General features: G+C 42.3%; 1 protein-coding gene across 2 annotated transcripts in view; it reads left to right on the forward strand.

Annotated features, from left to right (window-relative positions):
• The window catches only part of ST6GALNAC3 (ST6 N-acetylgalactosaminide alpha-2,6-sialyltransferase 3), a 312,788-nt gene that overhangs the window by 127,089 nt on the left and 168,679 nt on the right, over positions 1-17,020 (forward strand). The window contains exon 1 of one of the 2 annotated variants that reach the window (XM_045028920.1): positions 14,228-14,347. The exons of the other annotated variant lie outside the window; for it this stretch is intronic. Within the exon in view, the coding sequence (XP_044884855.1) occupies positions 14,315-14,347 (33 nt within the window). The 5' untranslated portion in view covers positions 14,228-14,314. Of the gene's footprint in view, positions 1-14,227; positions 14,348-17,020 lie in introns of those variants that run through there. 2 annotated transcript variants of the gene reach the window in all.

Raw genomic sequence — 17,020 nt, forward strand, 5'->3', positions numbered from 1 at the left:
ATGTTTTTCCAGTGCCCTTTTCTGAATTTAAGTGCATTTTGAGCCCCATTCTACTTTCATCAAAGTCAATAGCACAAATACCTTTAAATTCAGTGGGAGCAGAACTGGGCTCTCTGTTTCAGCTAATTTCACAGTAGCTAGACTTGCTGGCATGGTATAGTATTCAAAGAGTATCTTATGTCTGTGACTAAAAACTGGTGGAAAATATTTGTTAGAGCTTGTTGTTGGTTGAAATACCAGTTATGAGTCTCACCACCCTGCTTCTATTGTAGTGAATGGTAAAAACCCCTATACACTGAGAACAGCATTGGCCCCTGTTGTAGAAATCTAGCTGTAATGGGGTTCTGGGGATTCAATCTGGATTGGGGGACTGCTGACCCTTCCAAAACCACCAGCCTACAGTATCCCTCTCACAGTGATGCTAATGTCAAGCTACAAGCTTCTGATAGACATTGCACTTACAAGACACCCCCAGGCAGAGACACACCCAACTGAGTTACGTGAATTGTCTCCCAGCCACTCGTGAATCAACAATAGAGATGTTCCAGCCAACTCTCAACCAGCTCCAGCCAACTCTCACCCAGCTCCAGCCCTACACCCCAGAACTGTAACATTTTGCACTGGACGGAAGCTTGGCCAGTGTAAGTTCATTACTTCATTTGCCACTTCTTCATAGGAAAGTGGGCATGCACCAGCCTTTGTAACCTGAGCAGATTTCCCCAGCATGTTAGACAAACTCACTGGTAAGGATAAAACATCAAAATAAGTTGATTAACTACAGAAAGATAGATTTGAAGTGATTATAAGTGGTTGGCATAAAGGTCAGAGAGTGTTTTAAGAAATAAAAATAGAAACAAACATTCTAAATCCTAAACTTTTAGTCTAAGCAAGTGTTGAAGCAAATCTTTTTCTCACCCTGACAGATGTTACAAGCAGGTTACAGTTTCTCAATACACAGGCTAGGACAACCGTCCTTCCTGGGACTAAACTTACTCACTTCAAAGTCTTTGTCCTCCAGAGGTTCTTCCAGATGTTGAAATGGGGGTGGGGGAAGAGGCCAAGTTGTGAAGTCTCTGTCTCTCCTCTAGCTTGCTGGAAAGACCTTTACCTTTGCTGTGACATGGGGATCAGGCAGTCCCCACTGGTCACTGTCTGCCTGTTAATGGCTACTTCTTTGTTGTAACTGAAAGGCTGGTTGTGGGTGTTCACACCCTCACAACATATTTCATTAACACATATAGCAATAGTTCGGAACGTCACATATAATGATAGCACATACAATCCAACATATTATTAATGTTCAACAGATCAAGACTTTTAAAATTATACCTTACAAGGTATACTTTGTACAAAATGTATCATCATAATATGACAGTGGTGAATATGGAGGTTCTAGGGTACAGAATGACACATTCGCCAAGTGTGATTTCCTTCAAAGTTTGAGCAGTCCATAAATGAGATGCATTTTCTTGTAAATCTAGCACTTTTTAGGTTCTAAAATGGATAACAGTCCAAACAGATTTTGTATCAAAACTTTACTAGACAGATTAGTTGTCCAGTATATGGATTTTCCACAGGATTGCACTTCTGCATTAGTATATGCAAAGATGCACTTACAAAAGAAATATACATACCCTTTCTAAACTGAAAATACATACAACGAAAATCCAAATCACTTAAATTGTTTTCACATTAAAATAAAATTCCAGCACAAGTCTGTCACGTCGAACCTTCTCTTCCAATATGGAGACCAGCTTGCACTTTGTACAGACAAAGTCGCTTCTGTCCTGTGGAAGAAAGACAAACATGGCATAACCTGTGCAGGTTACAACAGCTGAATGCTCACCTTCCATATTTTCTTCCTTCTAAGAGCTTCCTCAGCTGTTGCAGCAACTCACAGAAGCCCGCTAGATGAAAACCTCAGTGAGGTCTCCCCAGGCAAACTCCCTCTGTTAGCCTCCACTGTTTGCCGCTCAGCTGGTTTGCTTTTTTATAACAGTCAGGCCCAGTCAAGGCCCACCTGGAACAAAACACTCCCAATTCACACTTTTCAAACAAACAATCAAACACATGGTCAGACTGACAAACTGTCCCCTGCAACAGACACTCAGATACTCACCAACACAGCCCCCCTAATGCAGCACTTAGGGTACCTCCTCTTAAACATATCCCAGGCAAACTCCCTCTGTTAGCCTCCGCTGTTTGCCGCCCTTGTTGCCAAGAAGGCTAATGGCATTTTGGGCTGTATAAGTAGGGACATTACCAGCAGATCGAGGGATGTGATCATTCTCCTCTATTTGACATTGTTGAGGTCTCATCTGGAGTACTGTGTCCAGTTTTGGGCCCCACACTACAAGAAGGATGTGGAAAAATTGGAAAGTATCCAGCGGAGGGCAACAGAAATGATTAGGGGGCTGGAGCACATGACTTATGAGGAGAGGCTGAGGGAACTGGGATTGTTTAGTCTGCAGAAGAGAAGAATGAGGGGGGGATTTGATAGCTGCTTTCAATTACCTGAAAGGGGGTTCCAAAGAGGATGGATCTAGACTTTTCTCAGTGGTACCTGATGACAGAACAAGGAGTAATGGTCTCAAGTTGCAGTGGGGGAGGTTTAGGTTGGATATTAGAAAAAACTTTTTCACTCGGAGGGTGGTGAAGCACTGGAATGCGTTACCTAGGGAGGTGGTGGAATCTCCTTCCTTAGAGGTTTTTAAGGTCAGGCTTGACAAAGCCTTGGCTGGGATGATTTAGTTGGGAATTGGTCCTGCTTTGAGCAGGGGGTTGGACTAGATGACCTCCTGAGGTCCCTTCCAACCCTGATATTCTATGATTCTATGACATCCAAAAAACTCCCTGCATGCTATGGTCTGCTTAAAAAATGAAAATCTTAGGTTTGATTAAATTAGCTGTGGAGTAACCTGCACCGAATAAATCTGTCTTCCTTTCATGTGATTTGTCAGTGTTTATAGCAGGTTTGTACACACAGCTTTCACCATTATTTTCAAGGCAATAAAAGCAGCCATGCAGAAAAGCCACCCATAAATGTCAGAAACCAGAGAGATTTTGTTGCATTCCAAGGGCTTTGAAGGTCGAGTTCAATTCAGTTAGCTTACCCAGAGTCAGAGTAGTGTGATAGACTGTGTGTTTAGGTAGGATATACATGCTACTATCCCTGTACCATTCTAGCGGGATAACAGATCAATGGGGGAGTGGAGTATAATTTACTATCTGGAGGAATTTTCTTTGGAAAGTTCTGTTAACTTTTATGATTTCCTTTTCTCCTATTGAGATGATCTGCTGAAATGATGTATCAGAAATAACAAAATCAGGTTTGTACAGCACTTAGCACAATGTAGCTCTGTCCCTGACCACGGCTTTTCTGTGCTGCAGTGTTACAAATAATAATAATAAGGAAAATATGCCCCCAAAATATCTATATTCAAAAAAATCTGAATGTATGTTCTGCTGTACAATTGAAACTTTGTTTCGCTTCAGGCTGATGTAAACCAGTTCACCACCGCTGAATTTTTATACTACTTACTGGGAAATGCTTCAGCTTTTCATTCTGGGCAGTAACTGGCAGTGTATAAATAAGACCACTTATAAACAAACCAGTAATTTAGACTATTTCAGGAAGGTTTCACTGACACATTTTCTCTGAAAGAGGCCTAAAGCTTGAGTGTCATGGGATTGGTGGCTCAGCCTTTTGCAGTGTTTTACTTAACTGCATCCTGCCTCCATATTCTCTTGTGGAGATATTTTTCATTTTCCTTTTTGTCTCAGTCATTCTAACTTTAAATTGACCTTTGAATAGATAAATAAGGTAATCCATACATATTCCGTGGAGTGGAAGGATATAGTTTCCCTATGAATCAGCTTTGAGTATATGTGGATCAGAGTAATGGCCTAAGAACATCCACTCTAGATTTGGGACAAGGATTTGGAACCGGCTTCTTCAGACCATCCATATCAGTTAATCCTGAGCCTAATGCATGCTAAGGTAGGACTTTGGGGGCATTGTCAGTGCTATGTAAATGCTTACAAAGTGCAGACTTGATCAATAAAGCTCATAATTAAGGCCCCACTTGAATCATGGGATGATTGTCCAAAAATTGCACTGAGTTGTGGACAAGTCATGGAAAATTTCAGAAAAGTAATAATGGATCTTATTATTGGCGGTAATAAGTCCCATTATTACTTTTCCGTGATTTTCCACTGTTGGCTGCATGAGGCTGAGAGTGGGGAGCCCAGCTATCAAAATTGCTATGGAAGTCTAATATTGTGGGATCCACAATATTTGCAATATCATGAATTAAGTACGGCCTTACTCCTAATTTAATTGAGTCTCATTGCCTTGATTAATGCTTTCATCGAGTCTCAGGGCCTTGATTTAAGGAGCTCCCTAGTAAACTGGAATATAAGCCATCAACTTCCCAAATAATATCTGAGCAGTTACTATGTTCTGTAACTACAATACTGTATATTCTTAGCTATCTAGAGTCTCCCTTGTGGTGACTTGTGATAACCTTTAGCTCATACCTTTTGAGAAAAATGAACAAGTAAAAGGAACAAAATTGTGCTCAACAGGCAAGACATTTTGCTTATACTCCTGCCTCTATGCCACCTTCTCTTGCAGTCATATCAGCAAGGACAAGTTAAGCAGGGTGATGCCATGTCTGTACTCAAAAGTGGAACCTCTAAGGCGCATGGAAGTGCGCTAGGAAATGGTACGAGTGATTCAGGCGGTGGATCTCCGTTATTTGTCAGTACTGAACAAAGTGCTGGGGGTACAGTGTGCTTGTGGATGGGCTCTCTTTCAGCTGACATTTAAACTTAGGTCCTGACTACTTAATTTTATTTATTAGTTACTTAGATTGTAAGCTCTATAGGGGCAGAGACACTGTATGTGCACATGTGTATAGTACCTAGCACAATGGATCTCCAGTCCTTGATTGCAGTCTCCAGGCTCCGGAAGCATAAATAATATTAATTTGTTGATTGTTTCTCTTGTGCACATCAACAGAGTGTCGATCCTGAGATCTAGATTTCTGTGTCCAAAAGTGAAAATACAATCAAATCAAATGTCAGGCTAACAGCTACTACGTTACCTCTAAATGGGAAAATAACCTACCAAAATAAAATCAAGCCCCAACAATATCCCCATTCCTACAAACATAAGCCCTTCTTTTGCTCCATTTTCCCACAGGCTTGGCGTACTTAAAAATCCTATCTTTGTCTTTTGTGTGCGTCACTTGTCGGTATCTAAATTGTTCAGTTACCTCATTGAGGATAGCAAAGTGTTGCAATCCACCTTCCAATCTTGTCATTGTGGGCTCCTCCACCACATGTTTGACCATCTGCATCACTGCCCCGCAGTCACACTGAAGATAGGGCTAAGCCAAATTTCTGCATTGTGGCAACCACTCTGGCTGTTCCAGTGGGCAGTCTGTTAAGTCTAGTCCGGGATTTGCATCACAGGTTGCAAAGAGGTGGGTGTAAATTAAGGCTTCTGAAGTTCGTCTCTCTATCCCTGAGTTGCTGCCACCCTGTAAAGACATAGCTGCTGGCCCTGATATGCCATTTGTCATCTGAGATTGGCACTGGGACTGGCAGCACTGGACATAAATGCGTGAATGACCAGCACAAAAAGATGTTGTGAAGTCAGTTGTGGCAAGTCAGCAAGAATTGCAGTGTGTGTGGTTTTGTTCTGGAGGCAGCAGATCGTCTTGTCAGAAGTGGGCGTTGCTTATTAGCACCTACTGGAACTATTGTCAGTCTTGTGTGCCATAGGTTGTTTTCGTCCATCATAGCTCTACATGCAGTTTTAAGGATGATGGATCAAAGTTTTGGGGGCATGACATGAGCCAATACATATAAATTAGATGTTAATGTGGCTAAGGCAACCGCTAATGATACTGGTTGTTGTATTCATCTCCGAATCAATGCATGTCAAGTTTAAAATCCCATGACACTGAAGTAATGTGATTTGTGCATCTAAATCCCTAGCTTTGGAAATCTCGACCATGGTTCTTAGCTCTGCTGCCTTTGTCAAATTTAAGCTCTCGTGGTTACGTTCTTGCTACCTTGATTTCCCCTGCAATTTGAAATTCTACACTTCTTACGTTTAAACTACTGTGCATTGCTTTTGTGCAATAGTTAGAGCTGTCACACTTTTCTCAAAAGTGATGGATGAAGTGATCTTGATGTCTAGTTTTTTTTTATCAGCTTAAGTTTTGTTTAAAACAGCAAGAAGAAACTTCAGGCTCCTTCAAGATGAAAGACACTAAAATTTTAGAATGATATATATGAGACAGTGTTCTCTTCAGTAATATAAACGGCAGGATATAAATCATATGGCACAAAAATTGTAACTTCAAACTAAGCAAGTACCAGTCTCAGCTTCAATTTCACTATAATTAGGTCTCACAGTTTTATAGGCTGTAAATTATTACTTTTGCCCATTGATATTTCAGGCAGATATGCCAGAAGTGGAACATGCTTTTTGGCAATGAGTGAGAAAACATCCACCAGATTTTTTTGCCTGGTATAATATTAGTGTCGATTTTTTTTAAAGTAGTACCCTCACGTTTCTAATGAAATATGCCAGCAGAGACTGTTTAAGCCTGAGTTAGGCTAGAACAGTTTTTATCCAAAGATGACTTGTCCAAGGACAACTAAATTTGATTGTCTGATGAGGAAAAAATGGCTGTGTCAATTCTTTTTGAAGCTGTAATAATTTTTGTTGTCTCTTTTTTTTTCCCCAAATGAGATCTGTGACTAAAATTGGATTGTGTCTCTCCTGCTAGAACAGAGGTTCTCAAACTGTGGGTCATGACCCCAAAGTAGGTCGTGACCCCATTTTAATGGGGTCGCCAGCATAGGTGCTGACTCTGTGGGTGCTCTGGGGCTGGAGCACCCATGGGGAAAAATTGGTGCTGCTCTGCACCCACTGGCAGCTCCCCATCCCAGCTCACCTCACCTCACCTCGACCTCCACCTCACCTCCCCTGAGCATGCCAGGTCCCCGCTTCTCCCCTTCGCTCCCAGCGCTTGCTGTCGCAAAACAGCTGTTTTGCAGCGGCAAGCACTGGGAGGGAAGGGGGAGGAGCAGGAACGTGGCGGGCTCAGGGAAGAGGTGGGGCTGGGGTGCGGATATGGGGAAGGAGTCCAGTAGGGGCAGGGAGGGGGCGGAGTTGGGGCGGGGACTTCGGGGAAGGGGTTGGCATGGGGGCAGGGCAGGGATGGAGTCAGGGCGGAGGCTGGGGGGGGGGTCAAGCACCCACCGGCGCCGGGAAAAGTTGGAGCCTATGGTCTCCAGGGCTGGCTTAGACTTGCTGGGGCTTGGGGCTCCAGCCCAAACCCCCCAGCCTGGGGTGGCAGGGCTCACATTACGGGCCCCCTGGCTGGGCTTGGGTTTTGACCCCTTTCCCGGCTGGGGGGGTAAGGCTCAGGCTTTGGCCCCCGCACCTGGAGTAGTGGGGCTCGGGCGGACTCAGGCTCTGGTCCCCCCTCCTGCGGTCATGTTGTATTTTTTGTTGTCAGAATGGGGGTTGTGGTGCAGAACCCCTGCTCTAGAGCAAGTTACTAATGTGATCTGCACTTGAAATTCCTGGGGACGCTGACTGATGGACGTGGCCTCCTTGAGGCCAAACGTGAAAACTGACCACTTGTTTCCTTTTTCAGTGCTGCCAAATAGCAGGTGCACCCCCCATGCTGTATTGAGACAGACAGTGCGTCCAGAATTGGCTTTCAAAAGTGCTGACTTCCCAGAGTGCAGTGTGGTTTGAAAAGCCAGAACAGGATTCTTGCCAAATAACAGGCAGGGCAAATCCTCCCATTTCTTCTACTGCTGAGTGGCTTTTAAAAAGAAACTGAGGCAGGAGGCCAATTTTCATTTTTAGCTTCAAGTCCAGCATGGCGGTCAGAGAATAAACCAATGTAGACTATTTCAGTGCAGAAAGTGCAAGCTTTCCAGCTGGCAGTATGTAGCAGATTTCACTCTCCAGATTTCTGGCTTTACTGTTTCCTTTTATTTTTGCTATAAACTTTCCCCAGCAGGTAGAAGTAAGCTGCTGTCAAATTAGGCTTCCCAGCAAAAGGCATTTTCTCACAGATGTACAGCCTATAAACATGGGGCTATGGGGACATTTTGTCCCCCCTCTTTTTGCCTGTCTATAGGTCTATTTGTCCCATATATACTTTATTCTTCTGAGGTGGTGCGTGTCTGTAGAAGCTAGTATATCTGGGGGCTGTGTCTTGGTGTAGTGTTAGGCATAGCTTCAGATAAGTGGTCAGCATCCATGACCTCGTAAGACTTCATTGCTGTGGCTGTACACACGGAAGCCAGCTAGGACTTCGGTCACAAATGGAGATAGACCTCTCATTCTCTTGTTCCTAAAGCACTGATCTCCTACCAGGCGATCTAAAGATGCTCCTTGAGTTGTAGCAGTACCGGGGTTCATATAAATACACAACAGAGTATGTCTGATATTCTATCCAGCACAGCATAGGTGTGCAGAAGCACATTAAGCTTTTAATAACTGCATGAGCTCTCTCTTTTTTGCTACATACAGCTCTTACCTTTCTGTCTGATCTATTTTGTCTGTGTAATGCATTTTTCTTGTCAGACCCCTAAAATGCAGACCCTACCAATACAGTCACGCAAAGGAAATCTTCCTAGACAATGTACCTGCTAATCTTAGTGGGTATGTGCGGAAGTGAAAAGCATTGTGTTTCCCTGGTTTACATACTGTCAGGCCCATTTCTGGTAGCAGATTTCAACTTTTTGAAAGGGAACCTTAATGGAAGTTTCAGCTGAAACAAAATTGCAAGTCAAGCGTCTGACAGAGCATATAGAACAGATGTCAATTACTGTAGTTAGTTTGCTCTTAACACGCTGTCTGCCACAAACACTTACACGTTTCTATACAGGAATCATGTGGCTCACAGAATAGGGTATTTCTGGAAAGCTAAGCGTTAAAACTAAGAGGGAGGCATTTTTCCTATAAACTGTTTCTCAGCAGGTGAAAAATAGCTACAATAAGGTGGGTCTTCAGTAAATAGTAGCAACTATTTGCCAGGTTGAAGGATCCACAAATTCTTGTACCAGCACTTCTATTTACAGGGAAGTATTCTTCAACTTGTATGTGTGTCTGAAAGCTTGTCAGACTGTTGATAAGTGGGCACTAATCCAGAGAAAAGGCAGCTGTGCTGCAGAAGCTATTTTTTTTAATAGTACCACAACATCTTGCTTACTGCAGCATCACGTAGAATTCATGTTAATATCTGTGCAAAGTACATTTATAACTACTGATCAAGTTTCAGCCCAGTTCTGCAGGAGCACATCAATTAATCAACAATGGCCAATTCAGAGAAATCACCCCTAATGAAGGGAATGATCTGATATTAACCGTATTTTATGGAAAAACAGATCTTGTGCATGTATTTCCAGAGCCCAACTTTGAAAATGTGTCTCTCTTTGCCATTTTAATAGGTTAGATTCTAAGTGGTAAACTAATATCTTTTAAATTACCGGGCAGATTCCAGTTATTGATAATCTAAAATGAAATACTAGACTGATAGAAAGACTGTCTTGCTCAAAAGTTCAGGTTGCCCTTCTGGCAATAACGTTTTTTTTGGGGGGGAGCGGGTGGAGTTGTCATGCAGATTCAGTTGTGAAGACTACATACTCATACTATGTTTGGGAGGAGACTGGTTGTGTTGCGTTTTCATGGGTCAGCGGTATTGATGGACTACTCAAAAGATTACAAGTGCCTATCAGCTGAAGCCAAGGCTCTGTGTATGGAAATAACCAGTGACCCTAGAATATGGCAGTGAGCAAAAACAAAGATGGTTGTTGGAGAGCTGGAATGGTTTTTAAGTCTTTGAAGGAGCTATTCATAATAAGACAGGAATGTGTTGATAAAAAAAAGTTTTGAATCATATTAAAACAGTGGGTTAATAAGGAAAAAATAGTAATGCAGATTAATTCTTAAGAAGCCATTGCAGAATTGAGTCTGCTCAGAATCTTCATATGAACTTTCAGATACAGTAAGTCTTCCATTTTATACTTGTTATATTTTCCAGATCTCTCTCTCCTATCTATAGTTCTGCTTTAAAATTTCCCAGTTTTCCATTAAATAACTTTATAAAATTACTTAAGCATGTATGGTGTTTCCTATAGGAATACTGCACATAACACAATAATCTAGTTATCCAAATGTTGTTTAGGGGCTAAATTTGGGGCTAAATTTAAATAACAGCAATTATCCAAAACATAACAGTCAAGGCTTTTAAGATTGATCATTGTACATCTTCAGTTCCTTGGACAATGACAAGTATGGCAGTTCTCACTTCTGGTTCCCTCAATTGTGCACAGTTGAGGCAGATGAGATCAAGGATCATGTCTTTAGAATTGTGTAGAAGCTCAGCAGTGACAGTTTTACTGATTTTCCAATGCTCTCTGCAGAGGTCAATGCTCTTTATTTTGTTTTTCAGCTATGCCAGCAGTCATATTTCTATGATTCCTACTTCTTTGCTTTGCGTGGGTCCGATTTTTGGATTTAAACACAAGCTTTTTTTCCCTCAGCCTCTGCTGGCCAGGTCACCTGCTGCAAGATGGCTTGGTCATGCTGGTCTCATGGATAATGCAAAGGTGTGAGGTGCTCCAGCTTCAGCAAGAAAATTTCTTGCTTTGTAAAGGAGACAAATGGAGTTTCTGTCCAAGCTACTTGATACTTCAGGGGACTTTATTTAGTTCAGAGTTAGAAGAGTATCCTGAGGTCATTGGCCACTGACAAAGTGAGAGAGGCAGAACCTTGTTTCATGAATGCAGCTGAACTGACAAAAGATAAAACAGAGGGCAAGACAGAAGGCAGAGCTTGCTGGGCAAGGCTTTCTTCTTTGACTGTCAAGGGGCTACTGACTCTAGTAGCTCCAAAGGGGTCCTTGCTGCCATGGAATGTACAAAACTGGTCACGGTGCACCCTCACTAACGTACAAGTAGTCAGTCTTCAGGCAAGCATCTGACCTGACCTAACAGCTCAAAATCTCCAAGCAAATATCCTAGGCCAGTAAGGGCTAGAGAGCTCCCTCCTTCCTTTCCAGATAGTCGTCCACAGTCACGAGGCAAGGTCTGACTCCAAGCCATTTTTGTTGCAAGATCTCATGCCCAAGGAAATGCAAGAGTAAAGAAGCACTTAGTGCCCTGGCAATCTTTTTTTAGCCAGTGAGTTCAGTATTCTGTCACTTTGTCAGTCCATATAACATTCATGATAGCGATCTCCTATGTACACAGAACGTTTGGAAATGGGAAACTTGTCAACTGAGCAGCAGTTTTGCACATTTATAATGACAAAAATTGGCCCCAAAGGCAGCACGTCATTCCACTGTTCCCAAGAGAGTATTTTGCCATCTTGTTGCCCAAAATCCCCCTCATCTGAAGGAAGTGTTGTTTGTTACAACTGATGTAAGGAGAGTCATAGGATCAAAACAATAAGCAAAAAAACCCTCATGCTGCTTTTGTCTTCAGTTATCTATGGTCCGATATTAGAAAGATGGATAAAATATATCAGAAGAATATATACAAGGGTTTCTCATTCCTTAAGGGCCTCAAGATATTTCTCCTGGAAGCTTTTAGTAATGCCATATATAAAAAGAGCAGGAGATGAGACATGCCAGGTAGCCACCTGGTCTTCCATCCATGCTTACTGTGGTGAGTAATCGCTGAAGTTACCTCTGAGCCTGTGCCTGCTTAAGCCTGACGAGTCATTCCTGAGCCAGTGTGTGTGATGAGTCATAGAATATCAGGGTTGGAAGAGACCTCAGGAGGTCATGTAGTCCAACCCCCTGCTCAAAGCAGTCATCACAGGCAATTCTCTGCAGGTTTTGTGATAGGCTCCATGCCATTCAACCAGGGTTCAGCCAGTCCACAAGCGAGGACCCACCCAGGTGATCCTAAGGGAAGCAGTCTCTCCAGTCTGCTCAACATCACTACCTGGCTGGGAGCACTCCCACTGACAAGTACTTCTGACAGACTGCCTGTGCTCCAGCTCAAGCCAGCTCTTATTCCTGCTCCTGCTCTTTTCCAGGCCTGTTTTCATGCTAGCCAGCCCCTGCTCCAGCCTGCATCTTCTTCTGCCTCAGGTGGCCACCTGGTGGCACTGACACTTTCTCAAAGTATTATCAGATCTACCCAGGGTCAATAGCTGATGAGGCCACTTTTGGTAGATAGGTTCTCCAGGCCAACACAAAGGTCTGGCCCATATTTTTTTAATCGCAGAGTTTCTATTTCTACATAAATATTATTAGGGTATTTCTCCTCCTTGCTCCAGTGCGTCCCTGCTGGTCATGTTCCAGGAATAAAGCACAGCAAATATATCCTGGTCCAAAAATACCCTTTCATCTTTCAGAAACAGAGCTGTCTGCCAATCTCACCCCATTCCTTTTTTCTTCTTCCCAAGGAGTGGAATCAAAAATCCACTAGCTGTCTCATATTGCTCTTTGAGTGTTTTCAGATAAACTTTCACATCTGGATACAATGCAAATATATCTCCAGCTATAGATTTGTTGCTAGTGGTTTTTGACATGCAAGTATATTTTAAAAAAAGTCTCTTTACTAGGTAAGCATTTTTTGCGGTTATGGCATTTGCCACTTTCCAATGTTACTCCTGTTATACTTTTTAGTAGTTACAGCTGAGATTATATCTCTGGAGAGTTCAAGAAGAGCAGTCTCTGAATGACCATTAGCAGTTCTAGGCAGCTGTTCTCATGATGCCAAGGAGAGATGGATGCTGGAAAGCAGATCTGTGGTGAAATATTTTTCTGAAGGAATTTCACTCTGTGGTCTTTTGTGACAGAAAGTGACACTTGAACAAGGTGCTCAAGACTATAAAAGACAAAATAAAATAAATCTGGTTTTACATACAGTAGTTCACAAAATGAAACAAATTCGGTGAATGTAGCCGTTATTGTTTTCAGTTGGAGGTATACTTGAGTAAAAATCAAATGAAGCTTGAAAACCTGCAGCACTACAATAAAAGTAGTATAACGTGCAGGAGTATTTAAAAAAAAATCGAGCCCTTTGTTATAGTCATAAAAGTAAGTATTGTGAAACCAGTACAATATTACACCGTATCATGTCATTTAAGAGACTCCAAACATACTTGTTAATCTTTACCTCTCACTTTTCCTTCCGGGCTCACTGTTACCACGTACTCATGAATATAGCGGCTAGAAAAAGGTCTATAAAAATCAATTTCTCCCCCAAATGTATTATTTTAAACTGCTCTTCGGGGCGTGGAATTGTCTTTATTAGTGTCTTGTACGGCACCAAGCTCACTGTTGGCATTTTACAGATGATAAAATAATAGTAATAGCTGTCTTGTCAGAAAGCACTGGCCTAGTGCTTAGATTAGGGGACTGAGAGTGAATTTTGTTGCTGATTTACTGTGTGGCCTTGGGCAAGTCACTTAAGCCTTGGTTTATATATCTGTAAAATGGATGGAATAGCATTTAGCTTTGTACCTCACAGGAATATTATGGGACTTATTAAATTACTTGTAAAATGTTTTGAGGGACTTTGCCATATATTGTTCTGCAAGTGACAGATTTTACTGGTTTACTGGTTGGTTCTGGATCTAGGAGTTAGTGTGGGGAACACAGTAAAGCAGATACTATAGACCTTTGTAGAATTTACTGCAAGTTGTGACACTGCTTTGTCATCCTGAAGATGTTTTCTTTTTTGTTAAACCTGTAAATTATTACTAGTCCTGTTAGACAACTGTATACAGCACAAAATACTACAGATCCATTTAAATGTGTTACCAATCCATCAAAAATGATGAAACTGTAAAATGTTGTTGTCACATCGATATTCCTTATCAGATCATAAAAGAAAAACAATTCTCCCTCACTCAGAAAACTGTCAAATTCTTGCTAAAATAAAACTAATGAGTCACACCGGTAACTGTTAAATCCCCAAAATGTGGATAATGCAATGGTTATATATGTTAAACCACATTAGAAACCATACTGTCAAATACAGACACACACACACTAGTTTCATCATTCATGTTTTATTTCCACAGAGCTTTCCTCAGAATCCTAACCAGCAACATTGTATGACAGTCCTGTGATTATATAACAACATATATAAATTCAAGCCTAGAAGGAATGATTCATCATGCCTACTGCATGATGCTTATTGATTTTGATATACATCCTAGACAGAATGATTCTGATTGCCAAGAAATAACAAACAAAAATTGGGATTATATTATGGATATTGAATGAAAAAAAGAAAATGAGAAAGAAAAATGGCTAGTGCCCCAGCAACTTCCCTACCTGAGGTAACCACAAGTATTGCATTGCATATATTCAAATCCCTTCAGTTCATCCAATTTTATCAGAGTAGCCATACACAAATTTTTACCCTCAGTGAGCATCTACTTTGGTTACTGAGTGAAGTTAACAAACAAAAGCCTGTTGGCCACTGTAAACGAATATGGTAATTTTCTTCTAGCAACTCCCTGCTAGATTAAAGTCTAGCACTGTTGTAAAAGGAATAAAAGCGTCTGAAAATTAATATAGCTTGAAAGTCATTCAGCTATGAATCTGTTAAAATGTATTATCTGCTACGGAACATGTTTAAAACTAGATATCTTTTAATTAAAATGCCAAGTGCATCAAAATGCCTATATTAAATTAGTTAGAAAAGTTTATAAATTGACTGGGATTTTCATATAGGGAGCGTTCCTGTCAGAGGAAATAGATTCTAAACGTTTCTATTGTTAAAGGGCTGTTTGCAACTACCTGAAATAAAAAGTAAAGCAGGAACAAGATATCTCCCTATTGTAATTTGCTAATTTAATTCTGTATTGGTGCGGCAACATTTCAAATGATTGGTTTTGCAGCTGTTTAAAATTTTGATGTGCATAAGATTTGAGATTAGCAATTGTGCAATAAGATATAAATATGGCTCCATCCATATTTTAATGACCCAATGTGACTTAAAAAGCCTTGAAATCCAGTTCAAAATAATAAATTTCAGGAAAGAAGAGGTGACAATGTCTATTTTTTAGCAGGGGGGGTTACAAGGGACACTGCAGGAGGAATACCTATGAAAAAATTTTCCTGAGTGGCTGGAAAAAAGCCTCTTTAGAGGTGTATACAGGGGCGGCTCTAGGAATTTTGCCGCCCCAAGCACGGCGGCACGCCGCAGGGGGCGCTCTGGCGGTCGCCGGTCCCGCGGCTCCGGTGGACCTCCTGCAGACGTGCCTGCGGGAGGTCCACCGGAGCCGCGGGACCAGCGGACCCTCCGCAGGCACGCCTGCGGGAGGTCCACCGGAGCCGCCTGCCGCCCTCCCGGCGACAGGCAGAGCGCCCCCCGCGGCATGCCGCCCCAAGCACGCGCTTGGCGCGCTGGGGTCTGGAGCCAGCCCTGGGTGTATACCTCTGTTTAAAGTGACAGGCATAGCATTTTTTAGGCATTGATCATGTGCCTTTTTTTGCTTCTTAAGAAAGCTTGAAAGTTAGGTCGGCAGGGTCTTTTTCTGCTTAATTTTTAACCAGAGCCATTCTGAGGGCTGTCAGTTCTGGTCTTCCTTGGTTTCGCTAGCAGTCTTGTTGTAGGAGGGTGTGTCTCAGAGAATGGGTGCTTGTGGTTCTCACACCCTAATGAAATAAATGAATATGCTGAATCTTTAGCAAAAAGCTTCCTTTCTTCAAAAAGCTAAATAAACTTAAATGTGTATTACCAAAAATAAAATAAATATCCAAATTTAATAGTTTGATTAAAAATCCCTTCAGTTCGCTTGTGAGGTCGTCATGGCAGACATTGTAGAATCTTCTGTATAAAGACACACTCTGCATTTCTAATGCAGAAAAATTCCTCCCTCTGACTTTTTTTAAAGAAACCTTTTAGTATTTGTAGGAAAGCCAGCTGGGGGTGATTGCAAATGAGGATAACTTGATTCTCACGACCTGATTTAACCCTCCACACCCTCTCCAAGGAGTTATTAAAGATACAGTCGGTGACTTTTGTTTTTGCTGGTGAGTGCTCCTCTCTGCCCCCACCTGTGTGAGCGGTGGGCAGGGCCTCGGAGAGGAGGCCAAGTAGGGGTGGGCCTTGGGGCAGAGTGTGGGTGGAGTCTCAGGGGAAGAGGCCAAGAGTGGGTGGGACCTTGGGTGGAGCAGGGGTGGGGCCTTGGGCAGAAAGGGCGGAGCCCAGGTGGGGCCTCAGGATGGAGCATTGGGTGGGGCTTTGGGGGAAGAGGCTGAGTGGGGCGGGACCTTGGGTAGAGCGCAGGTGGAATGGGGGGCGGGACCATAGTCGGGGCACTGGGGCCAACAAAAGATTAATCCGGGCCTGCAGGTGCTGAGCACCCCTGGTTTTTTCGGTTGGTGCTTGAGTTCCAGAGCACCCGTGGAGTCAGCATCTATGATTAAAGGTCTTCAGTAAAGCTGGAAGATAGACAGCTATCTATTGGTGACATCTGTTGGTGGTGGAATAGAATACAATGCCATGTCTTGTAGCTGTGTGTTTTTTCAAACGCGGCTTACAGATGTAGTGGAAACATGCAGTCAAATAAATTCTGGCAATCCCTTTTAAATTGTTGCATTATTTAGTGGGGGGAAAGTCCTAAATGGAGTAAATAATCCAACAAATGTATACCCCTCTCATTGCTTCCTGGATTTCACTGTGCTGCACAGCCTGGCCACTCAAAACTGTTAAAAGCTTTCATATGTAACCAAACAGATCCTATTCCATCTGGAACAGTGGAATAGCACATGTGCCCATGCTAGCCAGCTTGTTGCAATATAATGTACATCTTTTGTAATGCAGTTGATGAGAAGTTCACAGGCTCTTAGGGTTTCTGGAAGTTAGATCGGCTATTCTGTTATACTCCTGTTCTGCCCTTCAGACTGCTTGCTTTAACTTTTTTTTTTTTAACAGTTTATGAATAACTTGCCTCTTATTTTATTCACTAAAACTCATCACTGGAGGGAGCACTTCTCCTAGT

The sequence above is a fragment of the Mauremys mutica genome, chromosome 8, assembly GCF_020497125.1.
Source record: "Mauremys mutica isolate MM-2020 ecotype Southern chromosome 8, ASM2049712v1, whole genome shotgun sequence".
In the NCBI taxonomy this organism is placed as follows: Eukaryota; Metazoa; Chordata; order Testudines; family Geoemydidae; genus Mauremys; species Mauremys mutica.